The sequence below is a fragment of the Mercenaria mercenaria genome, chromosome 5 (genome assembly GCF_021730395.1).
Source record: "Mercenaria mercenaria strain notata chromosome 5, MADL_Memer_1, whole genome shotgun sequence".
NCBI classification, from domain to species: domain Eukaryota; kingdom Metazoa; phylum Mollusca; class Bivalvia; order Venerida; family Veneridae; genus Mercenaria; species Mercenaria mercenaria.
Window position 1 is genome coordinate 51412997 of NC_069365.1, and position 26408 is coordinate 51439404.

Consider the following 26408-nt stretch of genomic DNA (forward strand, 5'->3'; position numbering starts at 1 on the left):
GGGAAAACAAACATAGTGGGTTTGCGACCAGCATGGATCCAAACCAGCCTGCGCATCTGCGCAGTCTGGTCAGGATCCATGCTGTTCGCTAACGGTTTCTCTAATTCCAGTAGGGTTTAAAAGCGAACAGCATGGATCCTGACCAGACTGCGCAGGCTGGTCTGGATCCATGCTGGTCGCAAACCCACTATGTTGGTTTTCTCATGGCGCAGCTCATTTGATTGTTTGTTTCTGGTTTAGCACCATTTTTAACAGAATTTCAGTTAAGAAATGGTGGGCAATTAGCCAAGACAGTGTTCCTGAACAACTTCCAACTTCTCCACATGGATCAGAGAGGGAGAATGAAATGAACAAAGACCCAATGCCTTCTATCAAATTGCCACAGAAAACTCGTGCCTCGTCTCCGGATTTAATTCACAACCTAATGCTTCTTAGGTCTGTGCTCTCTCCAACGAACTAAACCTGCAGGCTTAAAAGTCAACATAGGAAGGGGATGACAGTGAGAATGCAGTTTCACTGTAATATTGACAAAAAACTTATTAACATGTTGCAGAATTATCCCACATGAATAAAATTTCTTGCAGAAAAAAAAAAAAAGTTTAATACTGATCAAAATACAGGGTATTGGGAGTAATTTAACTGCTAGCATAAAAATACTGCTAGCTACAAAGTAACTCTTGCATGAAAATAAACATAACCTATACAAAGACAAACTTTACTTAACTACACAAATTTTCAGACCTTAGTGTACCTCCTGCATTTCTGTTCTGCATTCACATACAATTCTATATTTAATATAATATAAGGCTTTTTACAAAGGAAAATACAGAGCTTCTTAGAAGGGAAACAAGATTATGTTTTAATATATGTATATATTCTGCTTCATATATTCTGATGCAAGAGTATTTAAAAATGTTTTGAAATGAAACTGAAAGGAAAAGTTTATTAAAATAATTGTAAGACATGTCAACCTCAGCTTTGAGGCTATCCAACATATGCTCAGTGGGGTAAGGGTCTTCAAAATGAGTCATGCTCCTTTTACTACTTTTTAACTGAATGAAAAATTTCTAGTAACAAATTATTGAAACTTTCCCCCCAATTTTTCAATATGGCAAATTACTTTACGATACATTTTTTTTTTATAAGAAAGTATAGTTAAAGAGACTAATAAAAGCAATAAAATATTCCAAAATTGCCCTGTACTGATTTAATTTTGTTCAAGATGCCTCTATTCCAGAGGCTGTTGCCATTCTGTCTTACACACAAGTATCAATAATTACAGCTATCTTTTGAATGCCTTGAAATGTTTCTGTTTTTTCAGGAGTTTGACTTACGAGCTGGGTATTTATCACTCATTGGTATATTGACTGTCGGTGGGGGTACTGGCGGTGGGGGCATGCTTGTATCCATGGGCTGCTGACCGCGGCTCTGGTTGCTAGGTGGGCTGCTGTCGTCATGCACTTGATACGCCGGAGGTGGGGTGTCCGCTGAAACAACAGAACTACATTTTAATTTTCCAAAAATTTTAAGTTGGACTGTTTTTTATACTTTAATAACAAACAACTTTACTTCCATAAGCCAGCTGGACAGCTTCCTCCCATGAAAGAATTAAACATCCATCAGGTTTTGAACCCATAGCCCTAGAGATTTTAAGTCAGTGACCATAATCACTCTGCCACAAATGCCCCTTCCATAGAGATTACAATATGCAATATTAATTCATAGGACATACACATGTTCCAAGCATCAGAAATGCACGAGAATCATGACACCTTGCAGGTCTCTCATATTCATTCACTAAATCATTTATACCGTCTAAAATAGCTTTAAAGGAGCTTTTCACAAATTTTACCTTTAACCTTTACCCTGCTAAATTTCTATAATGGACTGGTCGATCATTCAATTTGGGCAGTACCATTAACTATTCAAAGGGGAGTTCACTGAAAATTTACTGACTGAAAAGCGAACAGTGCAGACCATGATTAGCCTGCACGGATGTGCAGGCTAATCTTGGTCTGCACTGGTCGCAAAGGCAAAATAACTCGCCGCCAGCAGGCTAAAGGTTAAGTCAATGGACCCAAATGTGTAAATATTGTCCTGGTTTACCCAAACAGATCTGACTATAACTGGAAGCATCACATTTTCTTCTAAATATTTTCAGAAATGTCCCAGGAACAAAATATAACTGGTTCTCAGTTCCCTTAAACAATTTAAAAGCTAAACTGCACTTAAATAACGGATCATCCATTAATATTTCATACATCTCTTATAACTCTGACAGGCTCAATATATAATGTAAACTTGTGTATTCATTTCCACTCTTTTCAATTATGCATTAAGCCCATGATTTGTACATTTCCAAAGGGATTTGAGAAGAAAAAAAACATGCTCACGTTTTAACATTATTCTATTAAGGTCCCTTTTAGTCATGTGCACTGAACTTTCATTATTTTTGCCCATTCTGATCTTTATATTCTAATGGATTTGTTTTAGTAACATGCAATCTCTCGTGGGAGCTAATTTACAATTTTAAATTTGTTTCCAGTGCACTTAGATTTCGCCTGAAATGGAGCTCATGAGATGTTGAAAGTTCCTGAAAATACTGCAATTTGCTCATCTCCATCAGGATCCTGTGTGTATATAATAATAAACAAACAGAATGAAATTCTGAACTGTATAAGTCAGAGGACACTTCAATTTATGGTGTATTGTTATTGTCCTACTGCATGACATTTAGTAATAAATATTACTCCACATACACAATTTTTTTCTATTTTTGGCTGGTTTAGAGTCATGCCCACACAATTTAGGTATACGTCAATTTTTCCAGCTTGAGGAAGACCCCAGGCATCATTTCTGGTACAGACAGGCACTGGGTTGAGTAGAACCACATCAGTTGGATGGTTTCCTAACATGAAAGAATCCGAACCCACAGCAGTTGGGAGCAAGTGATTTCAAGTCTGTGACTTTAACCACTTTGCCACAGAGGCCCCTTATGTGTTTCTGAAGACAATCTAATTTTTTTTGTACAAAGTTGCACTATTTATATACTGTTTGATGTACTGACATTGTAATGGTAAGTACAACTTGTGGAGTCATTTTTGCAGTATTTCTCACTTTTTCCCACTTTTTGCAATTTTAGGAGTATTTTCCAGTACGAGAATTCCTGGTAAATACCGATGGAAATTCCCACCCCTGGGAAATTACGACCAACCCAGAGTACAAGACCTCATCCCTTTGTTAAATAAAACAATTGCAACTGCCACACTTACCCATCCTGCACTAATCAACACTTTGCTTAGGCATTTGTTCTGAACTGAAACTGTGTTGCAAACTTTCCCTATCATCTATTAAGACAGCAAGTATATTATATAATTATGCACAGGTCTTTACTTGCACTAAGAACTGTATTTCAAACCAATACTGCAAAGAAATGTTTAACGTGTGCAAAAAAACTTACCAGGTACCCCTCCGTATGGACTGCCTGGACCTGAACTGGCTGGGGACTGTGGGCCAGTGTGGAAGTTGTTGGGGTAAGTGACATTGTGTGGCATCGAAGGTTCTGGTACGGCTTGAAATGGGGGCATTGATGATGGACCTGCAGGAAACTCGCTGTATCGTGGGACTAGAACTGGTGGCAGTACTGTAAGAGAGATCAATAAATTTATCTACCTGTATAAATCAGATGGTGTTTCCTTTGCATGTATGAATGATAATAGTTTTAAGCTGTGTCTGAAAAACTTCTAAGAATCTTTTATCATCATTTTCTATATAACCCTCGATCCTTCAACGTTAGTATCCATAAATCGTTCTACTAAAAATATTACTGCTTTAAGTGTACTAAAGATGTTCAAGAATTCGGCTCCATAGAAAAGAAGTCTGAATTCTCCTCAATTTTGTGAATTATTACATGAAATAAAACAGAATTGTACCTGGACTTTCAACTCTTTTGTAGTGATACGGATTTATACACACTTCTTTGTGTTTTGCATTAAATGGAAACTCGCAGCAGTCAAGTGCTTTCAGTTCATGGTGACTTTGTAAATCAGGCCACCGCCACACACGGCAGTAAATCACATGCGGCAAACCTTTCCTGTGAGACACCTGTAATCGCCCATCAAGTGATCGAGGAATCGTAACACACTTGCTTTGCTGGCCTGGACAGCTCAAAGCTTTCTCAAGATCTTCTAAAGCCCCTTTCTTCTTTTTAAGTTTCTTCACAAGGGAGTCGACAGCCTTCTCGGCCCATTTCTCCTCCTCATCACCCTGTTTCCATCCTAGCAGCCGTTTGACAGCCGGACTGGTGAATGAGAAGAGGCTGTTCAAACTAGATATCGTGGAGGACATCCCTCAGACTGCAAGTAGAAATTAAACATCCATAAGAACAAAATTTAATGTAAGAAATATCTTTTCTACATGTCATTTTCTCACTAAACATCACCTGTAGCCCAAAATCACTGTTTTGAAAGATATAATGTGATGACACTAGAATTTTTGTGATTTTCTTTCACTACAAAAATCAAATGCAAAAATGTAGAGGACATCAGACTTCTGTTACCTCCGAAAGCTTAGCTGTGACCCTTCTGAAGTAACAGCATCTTTTGAAAGTCAGATGTATTCCACTATCAAAAAAATACAGTTTCATAGCATGTGAATTTCTCTCACATGTAAAAACCGAACGACTCGTATAACAATAAATGCATGTATATGCTAATAATGATTATACATGTATATTCATTTTCATTGAAATGATGCACCATCTAAATGGATCAATCTGTACCTTTAAAAGACAAAAACTGCGATAATTTATCCGTTCAAAAACTGTAAAACATTTTAACAAGTATAAAGAGATTGAGATTTTAATAGATATAGACCATACATAATTTGGACTGGAAAAGCAGTGTAATATTACAAGTGTTTTTACACATATGAGCCATGCCATGAGAAAACCAACATAGTGGGTTTGCGACCAGCATGGATCCAGACCAGCCTGCGCATCCGCGCAGTCTGGTCAGGATCCATGCTGTTCGCTAACAGTTTCTCCTATTCCAATAGGCTTTAAAAGCGAACAGCATGGATCTTGACCAGACTGCGTGGATGCGCAGGCTGGTCTGGATCCATGCTGGTCGCAAACCCACTATGTTGGTTTTTCCGTGGCACGGCTCAATTATAAACACCTAATTTTGGATGAAATTTCAATGTCATGAATTCTTCCTCCTCAGCCACTGAATAAAGAATAATTACAGTAAAATCCTTAACATTATGTTATATACATATTAACTTATGCAAATATGAAAAAACAGACCAGTCTTAAATGCAAATGTGAAAAAAAACCAGTCTCATTAGCTCTTAAGTCTTTATTCATTCTGCATTTTACAATATATCGCTCTGAATTCAACAAACACAAAGATCTTGCAGAATGTATGATTTTTGGTAACTATATATTCATGCAACCAGTAGCTGCACATATGCAAAAACAGTAAAATGCAGGTGTCGTTATTCAATAAACATCTGGCCGCAAATATTTCTCTGACAGATGAAGTGTTCGTACAGCAATGTATATGAACAATTATTATTCGCAAATACTTTCCTATAATACACGCTATTATTATTTGGTGTGAATATCTGTCATTAAGTATATTTAGATGAGCAATACTGATGTTGGTAATGTGCTTTCTGTTCAACAGAAGGTTGTGGGTTCAAACTCAACCCGGGTAAATTTCTCTCCAGGATTGTCAGTAAGACTAAAACAAGAGCTGTCTGTTGACAGCTTGCTCGACTATTCCAGGAACTGATTAAGTATGGGGTCAAAACACACTAGAGATTTTCAGACAAAAGAAGGAAAATAGATAAGATAAATATCAATGCAATATGTGAATTGATTTCAGCCAAATATCTTCGACATAGTTACATACCCTTGACTACAGATGGCGATCATGACGATGAACAAGTGTTCAAAGTTTCAAGGCCACATGTCAAATAGTTTTGACTTGTACGAAAACTGAACCAATGTACAAGTCCAAAAAGGGCCATAATTCAGCCAAAATATTTGACTAAATTATGTACTCTTGTTTACAGATAGTGACTGTTATAATAAACAAGTGATAAAAGTTTCAAAGCCATACGTCAAACAGTTTACACAAAATATGAACTGGTACGAAAAACTTTACCACGATTTGTAAGTCAAAAGGGCAATAACTCAAGACAAAATCCTTGATGGAGTTATGCACTCTTGCCTAAACCTGAACATGGTGATGGTACTCGTGTGTTGAAAGTTTTTGTCAAAATGTAGACTGGTACAAGAATCTTAACCAAGGTGTGACACTGAAGCCGACACCATGGTGAAAAAGATTTGAATAGTCAAGCAAAAAATACTGGTCAATACATCTAAAGTGATGTGCATCATCTCCATACTATGAGAAAATTATCATATATCTGTAGAGAAACAGTTTTATGCTCATCAGAAATTCAGAAACAAGCGTAAATTTCTACAAACAAATCACTGACAAAAATGGCTCTCTATGCAACAAAACGATCTTGCCAACCTGATATTTGAGAAACTGTTTAAATTCATTATTTCTCTCACACCAAAAATGACTAAAATTAACAAGTATATCACGTAATCTCAAACTGCTAATGATAAATTTTTACAAGTTCTAGAATCAGATTTATCTTTTTGTCACATATTTACAGACAGGCAGTCTCTCTGCTTCACACATACTATTCAGCGCTTGGTGGAAGTGTTGTTCTCCGAGTTAGGAACTATTCTAAACTGAAATCAGGAACATTGAGTGCTAATGTTTCAGAAAGTATGCCAAACTCTTCAATATTGATACTTTCAAGGTAAAACCATTTCAAGCAGAAGCCAACTGCCAAGATCACTGACCATCTACAACCTAACAACCAAATACCGAAGTGTTCCTCTCATAGAAATAGGCTTTCAGCAAACCTTGAATTACTGCTAAGAAGTCTGTTATAACAACCTTTATAAGCTTAATACCATTGAAACTTTACGTTGACACAAGTTTTCCACTTCCCGTTGAGAAGACCACACTCTGCAAGGCCACTGTACATGATGTTAGGAGAAAAAAATCTCAGTATCTGGTCAAAGTCATAAAATTCCAGACATAAAATATATTTTATGGGGAAAATTTTCTCTATCTCCCCCACCCTCAACTTTATTCTTTGAAAAAGGCAGAGGATAAAAATCCATGACATATCAAAAGCAGTGCTTTAAATCCTAACCATGCTGGACACGAATGATTCTGCCTTTGCGATCAGTGCAGATCATGATCAGCATGCACATCTGTGCAGTCTGATCATAAGCTGCACTGTTCACTATTCAGTCAGTATCTTTTTGGTATGCACCCCTTTTAACAGTTAATGGTACTGTCCAAAGTGGAAGATGGACAAGTTCATTATAGAAATTTAGCAGGGTAAGGGTTAAAGCTAACACAACATCTGTGAAGACTATTCACAACTCTTTAACACAAACACAAAATTTGTCAAGATTATTCACAACTTCCAATCCCATAACTTAATTTACTGAACAGACTGTTTACGAAAAAAATACTCAGCCGAATGAAAATTGCACCAAATGCAACGCACATTACATTTTCATGCTTATGAATTTGATCATACTATTTGATTACCATAAAAGCGGAAAAAAATTCACAAAGTAAAGAAATTATACACCAAATTACAGTTCAACAATACCTCTGTACCTATTTTTGATAAAAAATATGGTTACATTGTAAATCTGCCAAGGAAAAAAATCTGACAATGTTACTTTATACCGATGATTTAACATTTCATGCTCTATATTTATGAGCAATTTGTAAGTTTTCAAATTATCACCATCTGCGTTTTATTGCCCAAAATTCAGACTGCGTACATATCAGATGATAGCTAATTGCAGAAATTCAATACATTACATTGTACTTTTCTTACATGAAACATGTGTTCATATGTTCAGAGCATCCTTCTCTCTTCACAAAGATCTTTAAGAGGTGAACTAAAATTTTATATTTCTCACACCTATGCAGATAAAGCATGATTCTTAAATCTAACAAACCTCACCAAATCCAATCTTTTCTTCAACAAGTGTGTTGGCTATATCTATTGGTATTTGCTTGTTCCCATTATTTTATTTTGCATTCTTCAGACACTGCTAAAATGGCATTTTTTAGAAGTTCTGTAGTTCATTTTTTTTAATGCACATTCTGTAAGAGACATACAAAATGTATGACTTACAAAGAGCTAAACTTAAATTTTTATAATTTTCATTTTATTACCTCCCTTTAATGAGAGAATTTCTTATAGTTGCACAATTTTGATATCAGAATTTTAGTTTTATGTGTCTTTCTCAGTAATGCTGTAAACTTGCATTGTGTTAAATATTTTTTAAAAAACTTCTCCAAAAACCTAACAGTAACAGTAACAAAGATAGACAAAGGGGAGGTAATAAATGACTGGTCTTTAAACTCAACTTTTGTAACTTCCAACCCGGCGCATTATAGTAGCTTAAATTCTTATGAAAAAAAAAAAAGTGTGTCACACCGAACTAGGAAATGTTGACAATGAATGTCAGACTCTGAAGACTGCAAAATCAGCTTTATTGGAGCAGACAACAACCTGATCCCCACTCTGACAATACCCTTTGCTCTGCTAAACCATGCCTTTTATCACATAAATTTACTTTTTTATCCTCTTATCAAAGTAGACAGAAATATTTCTACTTTTAAAAAAGCCGGCAGATAAGCAAATAATTTAGCCAAAAGCATTTGTTTTAAATGTGACAATCAAAATTGACTGTGCTTGATTAATAACCTGTTTAAACTACCCAGATTTGACGTTTGAAAACTTTTCAAACGGATTTTACAACACCTACGTCTCCAGCCAGTGTCTACCCAGTTTCGTTTGAAGTTAAGCATTAATAACTATTGACTTGCATGTCACTAACAAGAAGTAGCAATTAAAATGTTTTGATGTCTATATCCAGCCAAGCAGATTAAACCACTGCTATGAAGTTATCTTACATTTTAAACAAGAGCACCGCCTTGCGGGTGCTGACGCTCATCTGATTTTTTTTGTGTGATAGAAATATTGTCCTACCCGTGATTTTCTAAGTCTAAAAAGGGCCATCATTCTTGCAAAAAGCAGGATAGAGTTATGTTTTTTGATGTACAGTGTCCACTTATGATGGTGAAAAACTGTTGAAAGTTTTAAAGCAATAGCTTTGATAGTTTATGAGAAAAGTTGACTTAAACATAATACTCAACCAAGAAAATGATTTTCTAAGTCCAAAAGGGGCAATAATTATTGCAAAAATCAGGATGGAGTTACGCTGCTTGCTGTACAGGGTCAGCTTATGATGGTGAACAAGTGTTGCAAGTTTCAAAGCAATAGCTTTGATAGTTTAAGAGAAAAAGTTGACCTAAACATAAAACTTAACCAAGAAATCTGATATTTTCTAAGTCCAAAAGGGGCCATAAATCTTGCAAAAAGCAGGATGGAGTTATGTTTCTTGCTGTACAGGGTCAACTTATGATGGTGAACAAGTGCTGCAAGTTTTAAAGCAATAGCTTTGATAGTTTAGGATAAAAGCTGACCTAAACATAAAACTTAACCAAGAAAACTGATTTTCTAAGTCCAAAAGGGGCAATAAATCTTGCAAAAAGCAAGATGGAGTTATGTTTCTTGCTGTACAGGGTCAGCTTATGATGGTGAACAAGTATTCCAAGTTTCAAAGCAATAGCTTTGACAGTTTGGGAGAAAAGTTGACCTAAACATAAAACTTAACCAAGAAATCTGATATTTTCTAAGTACAAAAGGGGCCATAAATCTTGCAAAAAGCAAGATGGAGTTATGTTTCTTGCTATACAGGGTCAGCTTATGATGGTGAACAAGTATTCCAAGTTTCAAAGCAATAGCTTTGATAGTTTAGGAGAAAAGCTGACCTAAACATAAAACTTAACCAGGCAACGCCGACGCAGACGCCGACGCCGACACTGACGCCGACGCCGACAACCGCTCAAGTGATGACAATAACTCATCATTTTTTTTCAAAAAATCAGATGAGCTAACAACAAAACGGAATTTAAATACTTTTAAGGATATATTTAAAACTTTAACGCTGGTTTAATGACTGCAGATATAATTCTGTACTGGACCCCTGATGACAATCAGCATAATCATTTGAGCCACGCCATGAGAAAACCAACAGTGCTTTTTGCGACCAGCATGGATCCAGACCAGCCTGCGCGTCCACGCAATCTAGTCAGGATTCATGCTGTTCACTTTCAAAGCCTATTGCAATTAGAGAAACCATTAGCAAACAGCATGGATCCAGACCAGACTGCACATCTGCAAATGCACTATGTTAGTTTTCTCATGGCACGGCTCATTTTACATATGTATGGGACTTCTGCATCCTCCGGCCATATCAGGAAATTATTTTTCATAACCGGAGAATGCCGAAATCGCATAAGGAGAATAAGTAAAGGAATGGAAATTGCTGGTTCTACTTATGGGTCCGCAACCTTAAATATACAATGTTTTATAAGCTGTCATGATTGTATCACTTTCGGGCCCTGCTAGTGGCAGAGGTGTCTGCTTAGTAGGTACCAAAAATATAACTTTTTTATTAGTGGTCTGATCTTAAAAATTCCCAACGGCAAAGTGTTTTACCTTCTCACTTCCCAGTTGGTAAGTAAAGGTCCCAAGGCCGTATCTGCAATAATAAAGACTTTAGTAACCCTCCCTAATATAGTGTTTTACAACCTTAAATATACAATGTTTTATAAGCTGTCATGTTTGTATCCAATCGTAACACATGAACTTTGAAAATATACTTTTTACTCACAGAATCACCTCGGCACTAAGTGAATAGCTTCTTCTTTTGCCAATGTAGTTAACCACAATATGGTAATACTTCTAGATCCAGAAACACAAATATAAAATTCATTTCAATATATACCAGTATCGACAATGTTATGTCCAAAACTTTCCTCACCAGAAAAAAAGTCAGTCACATACATACATTAAACACCAACTCTCCGAAACTTAACATGACATTATAACTTTTCGAAATACAGCAATGCACACAATTGAACATGCCTTATCAACATTTTCTTATCTGTATTTTTTACCCTGTTATAAATTGATCAAATTATGTATAAAACAGTTGAAAATTTATCATTTCTTAACAAATAATGAAATATATCAATATGATATTACAAAAGCTACATTAATTTTGATTTCTGTTACTGACGATATTTATCTATAAATATCTTTTCTTTTGTATTTATTTTTGATTAATACTTTCTTTATGGCAAGATATCCATTTATAAATCCATTTTTGCATTCACTTTGCATGAAATAAAATCAAAATAAGAATTTTTAAACATTTAAAAGACAACTTACGTTATAATATCACAAAAGTCCAAAATTTAAATAAATTGCAAGTCCATCCACATAACAGTATGTGATGTTGTACTATTCAATTTAATACTGGAGAATAATCAGACTGCGTACGCTCTTTATAAGTACATCTAAAAAGGATTGGTAAAACAGTGGTAACCAGTCATCCAGTTTTGTATTAATCCTTTACACAGTCATTAAATAATTATTTGATAATTGTTTCAATTCCAATATTAAATTTCTACAGAAGTATTTTGAGATCTATATTCATATCTATTGTAGTATTGAATGAGAAAGAGAGAGAAGTACACGACAAGTACTTAATGCCCTCCTGGCCGTTAAAACCATTTACCCATAAAACTATTGTTTTTCCGTCTTTTTCGGTAGATCGTTATCTGTGGATACTTCAAAAGTGCACTTTAAAATGTACCATATTGGTTAAACTAGGAATTTTGAAAATAAAATGGAAAGTTTAAAATGGGCGTTACAATGAAATATGACTGTGATCATTGTGTTTAAAGTACTGCTTTCAAAAAGCCAGAGTAAACAGCATGGCGGGACACGGAGGCAGGGATGTGATGTGCCCCGTTTCTTTCTGGGAAACTCAAAACTCTTGACAAATTGTCAAAAGACACTTAAATGAATTTTATGGCACAATTTTCTGTAGTCAACTTTAATACTGAAACACTGTCTGATAGTCCTGAAAGCTTGAAATCTAACTCAAAGATCTTTGCTATCCCTGAGAGAAAAAAGCCCTGAAATTTTAATTTAATAATAAATATTAATAATTCTGAAATTTGATTTTATCTCACAGGTCAATAGTAGTCATGAGTAATGTTGCGCTGTGCCTTATGGCGAAATTAATTTTGATAAAAAGCACAATTCCTACTCAAAAATGCTGAGATGTGTCTAAGGGAAAAGACTGAAATTTTATTCAGTAATGTTGAAAGTGTCTTTGTAATATTCAGAAGAAAAATCCTGAAATTATTCTAGATAAAACTCCATTTGTCTTTGGTAAAAGCCTGACATTGTACTCAAAAATGTTAAAATGTGTCTTCAGGATTTTACTCAATATACGGTATTTGCCTTTGATAAAAGCATGAAGACCTACTACCAGTAATGTTAAAATGTGTCTTTGGTATCTCACTCTCTTGGGGAAAATTCCTGTAGTAAATGTCTCAAAAACTCCAGTAATGTAGTGTTATGTTTTTCCATATCAAATCAAACAACTCAAGGACCTGTGAATCAATGTATCGCACAACAAAATTAATGAACACATAATTTTCTATTTTTCTCTCTCAGAAATTGACAACTTTTTAACTGGGACAAGAAATTTACCTTGAAATGACAAAATATAAAACCACTCCAAAAAAACACTATGTTTTGGACATTATTCTTGAAATGACAAATTACGAAACCGCTCCCCCACTCCAAAAAACCCACAATATTTTGGACATATTCTTGAAATGACAGATTACAAAACTGCTCACCCACTCTCAAAAAAACACTATATTTGGGATATATCAAAATTAATGAGGAATCGGTTCTCTTAAGTAAATTACAACTATCACAGTCATTCAAGGAGAAACCGTCAGATATCACAACTATTTCTGACAAGCAGAGATGACATCTTATTACCTACCAATGTTCCCAGATCTTTTGAAGAAGGCCCCTGGGTGACAGGCAGATGAAACAATCACTAATAGGACATAATGTTTACAGTGAAGAATTATCATTGCTGATTAAGTAACTATAATTGAAGTGAAACAGTCAAACACTTCACTTATCTTTTCACCATCATCACTGCCCCAGGGCCTCTTTCTTTCATCAGTCCAGTTTTTTCTCACACAAATTCTCTAATCAGTTTTGATAATTAATTGATATATCAGCGATAAAAAAAATAACCTTATCTAATATAATAATTAATACACAAAGTCGCCTATTAACTGGTCAAAATGGGAGAGCAAAATTTCAAGGAAATCATGAAATTGTTAACTAGCATGTATCATCTGACTGACAAAATGAAAAGTTTGAAGGAAAAAAAAAACCAACACAATGAAATGTCAACTTTTAAACTGACGACAAAATTATTTTCCCAAAATTCAAAATGTCATAATTTTCACAGCCATTGTAACGTTACAATTTTACCTAGTATCAAATGACAACATTTTGATGATTGGATTTTGGGCTCAGATGTGGGCAGTATTATTTTCCTTAAAACAGCATTGTCATGCAATCCAAGTGCACCTGAACAAATACTTTCAATTGTTTAAGGCAAGTACATTATTCCAACATAATCCCAATCCTATTTTCCTCCTGACCTTGCTTTTGTATCTCTTATAATCTGGTCCCCACTAACCAAGCTGCATCTATCTGCTTGTTCAAAGCAGCAAAATCATTTAAAATACTGGTTCCATTTTCAGCAACAGAAAAATGTTTTCAGCAACAGAGAAATGTGAAAAATAGCAAAAAAATATCATCAAGTTTAAAACTTCCAATAACGTAATTACTCAAGGAAGAAATTGGATCACAATACTGCTGACTGTACAAAGTAAATATCCAATTAAAGTAACTCTATTCAACATTATAATTATACAAATAAAGTAGTATTTACCTTTCTATCCTAATATCTTCTGGTTAATTTCAAATTTGTTTTTTCTCCAAACACGCAAACACACTTTGCCGAATGCTAGAGGATTTCAGCCAATCTTAAGAATGGCAATAATCTAAAAGATTATTACATCTCAAGATATGGTTAACATGTGCTGTTGAATTGTTCCACACACTAATAGGCGGAAATCTGACACCCTCAGTATATTGTAGCAGCATTAATTGGATCACACTTTGCTAACAGCGAGAAAACAAATGTGAAAATTGGCAATCGTAATTTCTGCAGCAGTTAGAAAATCGGAAAACCATGTATCACGGAGAATCATTCTTCACAACCAATCGTATGTATATTACACTCTGGACAAGATTTTAACATATAGAATACCCTCGAAATTCACAATCATACGATACAGAAATTATAATGAAGCACTGTTTAATATTAATAAATAAATTCTGGAAAAATATACTACATCAATATATATTTCTTAAGAGTTGTTGATCCTGATGAAACGTGTATACTTCATTAACACCAAAATGACATTGATTAGTGACCAGACTAATAAATTACTGGACTCCTATCATACCTATTTTTTATTTTTGCAAGAATGCTACACTAATGTGAAGTGTTCCAGCCACAGATAAACAAAACAGTATGAAAAAGTGCATTATTCTTAAAACAATGCCTGTCACAATATTTACAGCTGGCTAGGAACAATACTGTGGGTGTGTTCGAAGTTCAATGCAATGCAAAAGTACTAACTGTTCAAAGTTCAAATGTTGCGGCATACAAGTACACTCAGCTTTTAGCCTTTCAACGAATTTGGGCAAAAACTATTGTCAAACGCTGACATTACCAATGTTCCATAACATTCCAGGACTTTTTTTCTCTCTTACTCTTGGAAGCAATTACCTTTCATAAAGTGGGCATGCTGATATCAGATTGTTCCAACATTATTTTAGCTTTATCTTAGATTAAACTTGATTCACTAAAGTAATTGCCTTTCATTAGCTACAGTGGAATAGAGCTGTCAAAAACAATGAGCCAATCGATAATAAACTCGTAAAAATACAAGAAGACATTTTCCAAACCATGTAATTCTGTTATTCACTTTCTATTATTATGGAAATTAGAATGGTGGGGGTAATAAAGCATCATGCGTTTCCTCTATAATTCACCATGGGAAATGCCAGAAATGGAAAACTTGAAACTAAGAAACGGAAATTGTCATGGAAGTGCGAGAATTTATAGGGTTCTGTACCACTGTTCATAACAACCTTCATCTCATGCACAAATTTCAAACAAAAAGATTTTTACTCGATATTTTATTCCTTTTATAGCAACGCAAAAATAGGAAACACTATCTTTGAGTGCCCCAATCATCCAAGTTTTTCCGCAATGATTATGGCTTTCAATGCTTGCCCATGTTAGGAACGTGTGAAATTTGCATTTGACTCATCAGATAAAATTAAAGACTTTCCCGATTTGCAGCTTATTTGCATGGATTCAAGGAAGACGGAATTAGCCGGCGACATTAAAGTAGCACAAAAATAATACACTCAGGTTTGTGTCTTTTCTTGTCCTGTCCGTATTAAAAAGCCAACCAATACTCTACATACTTGTAACAATATTATATTTAATGAAATAGGCGAAAACAAGTAAATGTACATTCACCATCATTAAAATCTAATTTGGCTGTGAAAACAATACATGCCATGGCTTGGTGGTTATAAATAGCCACGACATAACACTTAACATACTACATATACTACAAAATTATTTAAGTACTTCTGTTTCGCAAAATGGAACCTTGAACTTTGAACTACTGCGCACGAGTCTTGTTAATCAGAAATGGAGCATACCATCTCATGTACATCATAATAATTATGGAAATTTTTAAAACAGATAGCAATATTCAACACATCAAAATACCAAAACTTTAAAAATCTGTATCACCAACCCTCGCCACCAGCTCATAAAACTATATTTCTGACAAGAGTTTTTACATGTCTTGAGTAACTAAAACTTCTACCTATATTTGTATTTTATAGACTGCAGTTTTTTTCCATAAAAAAATGCGTTTTCCGTTTTTATTTACTATTAATAACAAACAGGAGGGCCATGAAGGCCCTGTATCGCTCACCTGACCTATTGACCTAAAGATCAACAAGATTAACATTCTGACCAAGTTTCATTAAGTTATGGTCATAAATGTCGCCTCTAGATTGTAAACTAGCTTTTCCTTTGATTTGACCTGGTGACCTAGTTTTTGACCCATCATGACCCAGATTCAAACTTGACCTTGAGATCATCAAGATTACCATTCTGACCAAGTTTCATGAAGATACAGTCATAAATGTGGCCTTTACAGTGTTAAAGGTGGTCAATCACATTTAAGCAAAATTTAGTGACATTTTTAACTTTTTGTATAATTATTCTGTTAGAGATTTATTTAAAAAACAAAAACACCCATTACTTAGAGTTAGATCCCTGTTAGAAATGTATACTTTATTGATTTTCATAAAAATTTGTAATTACTCCCCTTTAATATGAAAATATTTAAAATGCTTGGTATTTCTTTTTATTTCCATATAATTCCGAGTTTTACATTCGCATTGGATAGATATACCAAATATTTAACAATCTGAATCAAAAGATGGGTTTTAAAATGCATGTAGCTTCTGAATTTCATTTTTTTCCATTCTATCTTGGTTGCGCAACCAAGATAGGCAAAGGGAGGTAATAATTTTTTTTTTCAAACTTGCATTTCTAATGAATTCAATCTATATATGTAATTGTTAATGCAATTATTTTACGAATATAATACAATATATCGGTTAGTTATACATTTTCTTAGGTAAAGTATGTTTATCACATTTATACTTATGATAAAATAACTCGATCTTGGTTGGGCAACTGCAATAGGAAAACCAATTATTAAAAATATCTCCAGTGAAAACCTAACTTGTATTAAGCGCTAACTGAACATAAATGAGTGTAAATGATCAGATGTTAAAGTTTAAAACAAATCCGTTACTTAGCCAAAATCTGATTATCCACCTTTAACAAGCTTTTCCTTTGATTTGACCCGGTGACCTAGTTTTTGAGCCGATATGACCCAGGTTCAAAACTGACCGAAAGATAATCAAGATTAACATTCTGACTAAGTTTCATGAAGATACAGTCATAAATGTGGCCTCTAGAGTGTTAACAAGCTTTTCCTTTGATTTGACCTAGTGACCTAGTTTTTAACCCCACCTGACCCAGATTTGAACTTGACATATAGAGCCTCAAGATTAACATTCTGACCAAGCTTCATTAAGATATGGTCATAAATGAGGCCTCTACAGTGTAAACAAGCTGTTCCTCTGATTTGACCTGGTGACCTAGTTTTTGATCCTACATGATCCAGATTCAAACTGGACCTTGAAATCATCAAGATTAACATTCAGACCAAGTTTCATGAAGATACAGTCAAAAATGTTGCCTCTACAGTGTTGACAAGCTTTTCCTTTAATTTGACCCGGTGACCTAGTTTTTGACCCCAAATGACCCAATATCAAACTCGTTCAAGACTTTATTGAGGGTAACATTCTGACCAAGTTTCATTAAGATTGGGCCTAAATGTGACCTCTAGTGTTAACAAGCTTTTCCTTTGATTTGACCTGGTGACCTAGTTTTTAACGCCAGATGACCCAATGTCAAACTCGCCCAAGATTTTATTGAGGGTTACATTCTGACTAAGTTTCATTAAGATTGGGCCAAAAATGTGACCTCTAGTGTGTTAACAAGCTTTTCCTTGGATTTGACCTGGAGACCTAGTTTTTGACCCTAGATGACCCAAAGGCGAACTCGTCCATGATTTTATTAAGGGTAACATTCTGACCAAGTTTCATTAAGATTGGGTCAAAATTGTGACCTCTAGAGTGTTAACAAGCTTTTCCTTTGATTTGATCTGGTGACCTAGTTTTTGACCCCAGATGACCCAATATCGAACTTGTCTAAGATTTTATTGAGGGTAACATTCTGACCAAGTTTCATTAAGATTTAAGATTGGCTCAAAATTGTGACCTCTAGAGTGGTAACAGTCAAATTGTTGACGACGACGACTGACAACGGACCCAGGGCGATCACAAAAGCTCACCTTTGAGCACTTTGTGCTCAGGTGAGCTAAAAATCACTGACATTTCAAAAAATCGCTACTGAAAATCTGGCCCTTTGAAATGATCACAAAATAACTTGCTGGCAGTATAAATAATATGTAGTATTACTTATTTGTCTTATATACCCTATTCCCCTACATGAACTCAACCAATTACAAAACCAGTCTCTCCTCAGACTTTTACCATCTGACTTAGAATTTGTCATGACATACAATGTAATGTAACATGAAAGTTGACATCATTCAAATGGTATATGATTACTGATTAGGACATTTAAAGGTTTTTCTAATTCTTAGTATCTAGCTCTGGCTATACTTAAGAAATGTCCATACAATGAAGCTAAGTTCGGAGAAGATTCAAAAAGCGTTTCTTGCCGATGAGTCATTTAAATGTTTTTCTTCTATTATTTGCTTTTGCTCTCAAGTACCTTCTAAAACGCACCACGTAGAACCATCTGACGCACCACGTAGAACCATCTGAACAACTCTGAGAGATGTCCATACAAAGATGCTACAGACCAAGTTTGATAACGACCCATCAATCACTTTTAAGTTTATGAGAAGAATTTGTTGAACAGGTTTTTCTATTTTTAGCTTTGGATCAAGCCATACCATCTGAACACACACTTAAAAGAAAGGTCCACACAAAGATGGTACAAACCCAGTAACAATGAGGATACATGGAGCATTTCCATAAAAGTTATTCAAAGTTTTTTCTATTATCAGCTTTGGCAGCCCCTAAAATGGATGAAGTGGAAAATCTAATGTCTAGATTTCAGCTTGGACTTCCCCTCATTGGCATTTACAGTGCTATATTTTCCCCTACAGAAAGCCAAAGGATATTTTGAAAGACCAAAAAAAATCACTGTTTACAACAATTGATCCTATTGAGACTGGACTTTATGATTCCTTTGCCTGAACTATCAGATGGCTCTCACTTGCCAAGACCAACCCTTTTGTGAAATTTGATGATAATAAGGGCAGTAGTTCAGACAACAAAGTGAAACTTACAGTGCTGCTGATCACAGCCAGTATGTTGACAAGAAGTCATAAGAACAGCACTTCCTGCGGGTGCCATCGCTCATCTGTAAGTACTTGACAAATATGCAAGAAAAGAGTTATGGTTCTTGGCCTTCTTACTCATCTTAATTGCTGACATAAAAAATGTATGAAGTTTCAAAGCTATAGTAAGTATTTAAAAATACTGAAATTTCTAAATACAAAAAACAACCAAGAAATACTGATCTTCTACATTAAAAAGGCCCATAATTTTGACAAAATGCTAGAGAGAGTTATGGTTCTTTACCTTCTTACTAATGTAACTGTACAAAGTTTCAATACTAAAGCTCTAACAGAATTCAAGAAAAGGGGACCTAAATAAAAAATTCAAATTGTCTATATACATTTGTACAAAAAGGGCCATAATTCTGACAAAGTGCAAGTTAGAGTTATGAGTCTTGCTCAACTTATGGATGTAATGATGATAATGCTTAACAGAGTTATGGTTCTTGGCCTACATAGTCACCTAATGATGACAAACAAGTGTGCAAAGACTTACAGCTATAACTGTTATAAATAGTTTTTGAGAAAAGGTGGACCTAAACAACAATTTTAACCAACGCCAACTACCAATTGACAACAATACCTTGTAGATTTTTTTAAAAATTCAGTCTACAGCTGAAGGTATCTATATTCTAAGCTCCAGTAAATGCCCCCATTTGAACAAATTTTGGAGAGGAGCTTACAATAATGCTACAGACAACGTTAAATGAATATCTACCAAAACATTAAAGGAGAAGAAGCTGCTTAAAGGTATTTCAATTTTTAGCTCTAGCAGCTCCTGAAAGGAACCAAGCAACCCAATTCAAACAAAACTGGGAGACGACCTTATAATGATGCTACATATCCAATCATCTGATAAAGACCCATCAAGCAGTTCATGAGAAGAAGTAATTTTAAAGGGGCCAAGCTGAAACATTTGAACAAACTTGACAGAGGACCATGCCACAATGCTACTGTCCTGGCAAGTTGAGTGAAATTCTGACAAGTAGATGAGGACATGTCATCTAAAGGAAAGTGTGGATGCACAGATGATGGATGAACACAGAGTGATCACAATAGCTCACCCCAAGCACTTCATGTTCAGGTGAGCTAAAAACATACATCTGAGCCATGGAAATGGATAGTCTATTTGTTTTACTGTTCCCCCTCCTCCCCCCCCCCCCCCCCACCCCTAAATTTCAGCTCAATTTCATTTTACAAATCCAGACACAATTATGCCAGGTCACAATTCAAAACCTTCACAGGAGTGGTAGAATTATTTAAAATTTTAAATGTACTTTTTTTGCTTATATTTATAATATTCTGGCCTAGGGCTGTAACGATACATTCGAATATTCGATTTAGTCGAATACAGTTTTGTCCGAATTGTATTCGTTAATAGCCATGTCCCGAACCGAATATTTACGAATATAAATTACAAGTGGGCCATGAAGGCCCTGTATCGCTCACCTGACCTATTGACCTAAAGATCATCAAAATAGTTTCATTAAGATATGGTCATAATTGTGGCCTCTAAAGTGTTAACTAACTTTTCCTTTGATTTGACCTGGTGACCTAGTTTTTTCAGCCCATATGACCCAGATTCAAACTTGACCTAAATTCATCAAGATTAACATTCTGACTGAGTTTCATGAAGATACAGTCATAAATGCAGCCTCTAGAGAGTTAACAAGCTTTTCCTTTGATCTGACCCGGTGACCTAGTTTTTGACCCCACATGACCCAGATTCGAACTTGACCTAAAGATCGTCAAGATCAACATTCTGACTAAGTTTCATGAAGATACAGTCATAAATGTGGCCTCTAGAGTGTTAACAAGCTTTTCCTTTGGTTTGACCCGGTGACCTAGTTTTTGACCCCACCTGACCCAGATTTGAACATGAACAATAGATCATCAAGATTAACATTCTGACCAAGTTTCGTTAAGATATGGTCATAAATGTGGCCTCTAGAGTGTTAACTAGCTTTTCCTTTGATCTGACCTGGTGACCTAGTTTTTGACCCCATATGACCCAGATTTGAACTTGACTTAGAGATCACCAGGATTAACAATCTGACTAAGTTTCATGAAGATTCAGTCATAAATGCAGTCTCTAGAGAGTTAACAAGCTTTTCCTTTGATTTGACCCGGTGACCTAGTTTTTGACCCCACATGATCCAGATTTGAACTTGACCTAAAGATCATCAAGATTAACACTCTGACTAAGTTTCATGAAGATACAAACATAAATGTGGCCTTAGAATGTTAACAAGCTTTTCCTTTGATCTGACCCAGTGACCTAGATTTTGATCCCACCTGACCCAGATTTGTTTTCGACCTATAGATCATCAAGATTAACATTCTGACCAAGTTTCATTAGGATACGGTCATAAATGTGGCCTCTTGACTGTTAACTAGCTTTTCCTTTGATTTGACCTGGTGACCTAGTTTGATCCTACATGACCCAGATTAAAACTGGACTTTGAGATCATAATGAGTAACATTCTGACCAAGTTTCATGAAGATACAGTCATAAATGTGGCCTCTACATGTACTGTGTTAACAAGCTTTTCCTCTGATTTGACCTGGTGACCTAGTTTTTGATCCCAGATGACCCAATATCAAACTCGTCCAAGATTTTATTGAGTGTAACATTCTGAACAAGTTTCATTAAGATTGGGCCAAAATTGTGACCTCTAGAGTGTTAACAAGCTTTTCCTTTGATCTGACCCGGTGACTTAGTTTTTGACCCGGGTTGACCTAATATCGAACTTGTTCAAGATTTTATTGAAGGTAACATTCTGACTGAGTTTCAATAAGATTGTGTCAAAATTGTGACCTTTAAGAGTGTTAACAAGCTTTTCCTTTGATTTGACCCGGTGACCTAGTTTTTGACCCCAGATGACCCAATATCGAATTCATCCAAGATTTTATTCAGGGTAACATTCTGACCAAGTTTCATTAAGATTGGGCCAAAATTGTGACCTCTAGCGTGTTAACAAGCTTTTCCCTTGATTTGACCAGGTGACCTGGTTTTTGACCCCAGATGACCCAATATCAAACTCGTCCAAGATTTTTATGTGGGTAACATTCTGACCAAGATATATTAAGATTAGGCCAAAATTGTGACCTCTAGAGTGTTAACAGTCAAATTGTTGACGAAGGACGGACAACGGACACAGGGCTATCACAAAAGCTCACCTTGAGCACTTTGTGCTCAGGTGAGCTAAAAACTGCATGATCCAAACTAAAATTACTTGAATTTACCTAAAACACAAGATATCTAACGAAAATGCTTCCGTTTCATAGCGCATTTCGCATTAATTATTTGTTTCCTTCGTATTACCCCACCCACAACAGTAGAGAAATATTTTCACGACATTGATTTGATAAGTCATTGGGCCGATATATTTGATGTTGGTTTACCAGTAATAAAATGCTTTTCACAATTTTCTGGGTTTGAAATGTGATTGAATTCATAATCAAATTTATATAATTAATATTTGATTTCAACATGTGGGAATTCCCATTTTACGACATCCGAAAACTGTCTACATAAACAACATGTTGAGCAACAAGTAGACCGGTGAAACAGGGGATCCTCCTGCCAAATACACGTCGTCAGTTTAAGTCATTTGAATCCAAAGCTCTTTAAGCTTACATGCTGACTGTGTGTTTTTATTTTTTTTTACTTTTGAACAGTATTAGTTCACAATCACAGTGTTTTGAGTACCCAGTAAGTACTATAATCTAGTCAGCAGACTGTAATATATTGTTGGCAAAAGCCACATAATATTCACTGACCTTTTAGTATAAAATTCATATTCATGAATAAATATTCGTATTCGTCAACCTGTATTTGTGATGCGTATCATATTCGCCCCTTAGTGTATACGTTCAGCCCTATTCTGGCCCATGAAAACTAGATGCCCATGTGCAACATGTCGAGCCCGCCCTTTGACACCTAACTGTGACCTTGACCTTTGAGATAGGAGCCTTGGGTTTGCACTGACACTCCGTTTCATTGAGTTAAACATTCATGCCAAATATAAACAAGATTCCTCAATGTATGCCAAAGTTATGGGCCGGACAAGATCTGGCATGACTTTTGACCTCCAACTATGACCTTGACCTTTGAGATAGGAACCTTAGGTTTGCGCAGGACACTCTGTCTCACTTAGGTTAACATTCCTGCCAAATATAAACAAGATTGATCCATGCATGTCAAAGTTATGGTCCGGACAAACAAATCCTGACGGACGCACACATGCACAGACGCACCCACACCAAACAGCCATTTGGACGACTATGTCTTCGCTTCCACAAGCGGGCTCAACAAAAACTGATTTTTTTCTCGAAATTTGACAAAATCTGCCTTTATGTTAACTAAAACATCATAAAGTTTTATTGTAATTCATCAACCTGCTTGCATCCAAAATAGATAGGTAGTTCTGCTGTCCGTAAGACAGCACGCTTGACTTTTCTCAGTGCTTGACTAAATTACAGCTTTGTTGGTAAGAGGCATAACTCTGTCAAAATTCAAATCAGAGTTATGGGGATTCTTTCTTCTGGTGTAGCCTTTGATAGTTAATAACTATTTAAAGTTTTAAGTCAATAGCTTTGATAGTAACAGAGATATTTTGACTTTATCAAAAACTTTAACCAACGGCATCAGGCCAACGGTGGGGTGAGTGCAATAGCTGAACAAGAGCACCGCCTTGCGGGTGCTGACGCTCATCTGATTTTTTTTGTATAATAGAAATATTGTCCTATCCATGATTTTCTAAGTCTAAAAAGGGCCATCACTCTTGCAAAAAGCAGGATAGAGTTATGTTTCTTGATGTACAGTGTCCACTTATGATGGTGAAAAACTGTTGCAAGTTTTAAAGCAATAGCTTTGATAGTTTATGAGAAAAGTTGACTTAAACATAATATTCAACCAAGAAAATGATTTTTCTAAGTCCAAAAAGGGCAATAATTATTGCAAAAAGCAGGATGGAGTTATGTTGCTTGCTGTACAGGGTCAGCTTATGATGGTGAACAAGAGTTGCAAGTTTTAAAGCAATAGCTTCGATAGTTTAAGAGAAAAAGTTGACCTAAACATAAAACTTAACCAAGAAATCTGATATTTTCTAAGTCCAAAAGGGGCCATAAATCTTGCAAAAAGCAGGATGGAGTTATGTTTCTTGCTGTACAGGGTCAGCTTATGATGGTGAACAAGTGTTGCAAGTTTTAAAGGAATAGCTTTGATAGTTTAGGATAAAAGCTGACCTAAACATAAAACTTAACCAAGAAAACTGATTTTCTAAGTCCAAAAGGGGCAATAATTCTTGCAAAAAGTAAGATGGAGTTATGTTTCTTGATGTACAGGGTCTGCTTATGATGGTGAACAAGTATTCCAAGTTTCAAAGCAATAGCTTTGATAGTTTAGGAGAAAAGTTGACCTAAACATAAAACTTAACCAAGAAATCTGATATTTTCTAAGTACAAAAGGGGCCATAAATCTTGCAAAAAGCAAGATGGAGTTATGTTTCTTGCTATACAGGGTCAGCTTATGATGGTGAACAAGTATTCCAAGTTTCAAAGCAATAGCTTTGATAGTTTAGGAGAAAAGCTGACCTAAACATAAAACTTAACCAGGCAACGCCGACGCAGACGCCGACGCCGACAACCGCTCAAGTGATGACAATAACTCATCATTTTTTTTCAAAAAATCAGATGAGCTAAAAAATGAAGACTAGATGAAAACTGAAATGCCTTTTTTGTTACAAGCCTCTGAAAATGTCCCTTTTGTCTCAACACTACCTGGAAAAACTAAAATCCTACTATGTTGGAAGATAGACTCCTGAAATTATTGAAATGTAGGTTAATGTAGCGCGATAGTTTTTTTGTCACAGATCTGAATCAAAACAACAAAAGTCTAAGTAAATACTAAGAATGAAGCTTCTCCAACTCTCCATAGCCTCATTCATTTGGCATTCTGGTATTGTAAAACCTAAATGCCATTCAAGCATTACTGTCACCTCATTAACTTAATTTTTGATTTAAAACATTCGTAGAAGGTAACAAAATTATAGACTGTCAAAAACAAAATATTCAAACACAACATGTAATACATCAACGATCAATAAAATTTACCATTTTACTATTTATAAATGGATTTAAAATCCAACTTTTGTTTTACTGATGTTTGTATGACGCCATCGTTTAATATTTGAAACTCATAATTATTCATTCCCAACAACTTAAAAATCGACACCTTCAGCTTTTTGCAGCACTTAACTAGCCCAAGAAATAAAACATTACCGTAATCGGCCGAGTATAGGTCGCACTCGTGTATAGGACGCAGTGAAAAAATATCAACAGAATTCTGGAAAAATGCTTATACCCACTTATCACTTATCCGAATTTATGTTTGTCCAAAATTCGCTATAGTTTCTACAAACTCGCCGGTTTTTGCTTAATCATTGTCGATGTTTTTGGATGTTGTGGCAAGTATTTAAATTGAAAAGCATAAACTCTGTGTAAGCACTAAACTGCCGCATCCTTTGACCACTCCATGAATGTTGACGCCAGTGAAAACGAAAGTACACTTTGGCACGTGGCGGTAAAATGACTTTATTTTAAGACTGGTTTGCAAATTGTTTTGAACATTACGAATTAGTGGCTGTGATCATATTGGATCAGTCTAAAATCTCGCATGCATATGTTTACAACTGCCTCCGGGTATGATTAAACGGTTAATTGTTTGCAGATTGTGACAGTAGGTGTAAGATAAGTAATGCCTCGGGCGTGAATTTCTCGATGAACAAGAGGATTATAGACAACTATCAAAATTATGTTTGAAGATTAGATAATCGATTTCCGGGCTACCTGATATAGAGTTTCAAGTATTTTAATGCAAAATGTGTGAAAACACACCAGGAAAGTTTTACACAGGTCTTGTTAAAAACTTAATGATCAGTTACAGAAATGCGTTGTAAGATATATTTTAATGAGAAAACAGCATTTATGTATCTTTTTTGCGCGAGCTCTAAATTTGACATTTTATACAAAAGTAATTCAAGACGCTGGGACCCGATACTGGCTATTAGCTATGCCCGAGTCATTGGTTTTTACTCCCCTTGAATTCTCTTCAATATAGAGGTATGCGGGGTAAACAAAGATCGATTTTCT

General features: G+C 35.4%; 1 protein-coding gene across 6 annotated transcripts in view; it reads right to left on the reverse strand.

The window, feature by feature from the left end:
* LOC123557192 (mothers against decapentaplegic homolog 5-like) overlaps positions 1-26408 on the reverse strand; it is a 42091-nt gene that overhangs the window by 13966 nt on the left and 1717 nt on the right. For 2 of the 6 annotated variants that reach the window (XM_045348506.2, XM_045348502.2), the window contains exons 2-4: positions 3933-4355; positions 3461-3643; positions 1335-1487 (exon numbers count right to left, since the gene is read on the reverse strand). In XM_045348506.2, coding sequence (XP_045204441.1) covers positions 1335-1487; positions 3461-3643; positions 3933-4347 — 751 coding nt within the window. In that variant the 5' untranslated portion in view covers positions 4348-4355. Of the gene's footprint in view, positions 1-1334; positions 1488-3460; positions 3644-3932; positions 4356-10689; positions 10723-10864; positions 10936-11424; positions 11580-14035; positions 14269-26408 lie in introns of those variants that run through there. The other 4 variants (XM_045348505.2, XM_045348504.2, XM_045348503.2 and 1 more) reach the window with 4 other exon arrangements.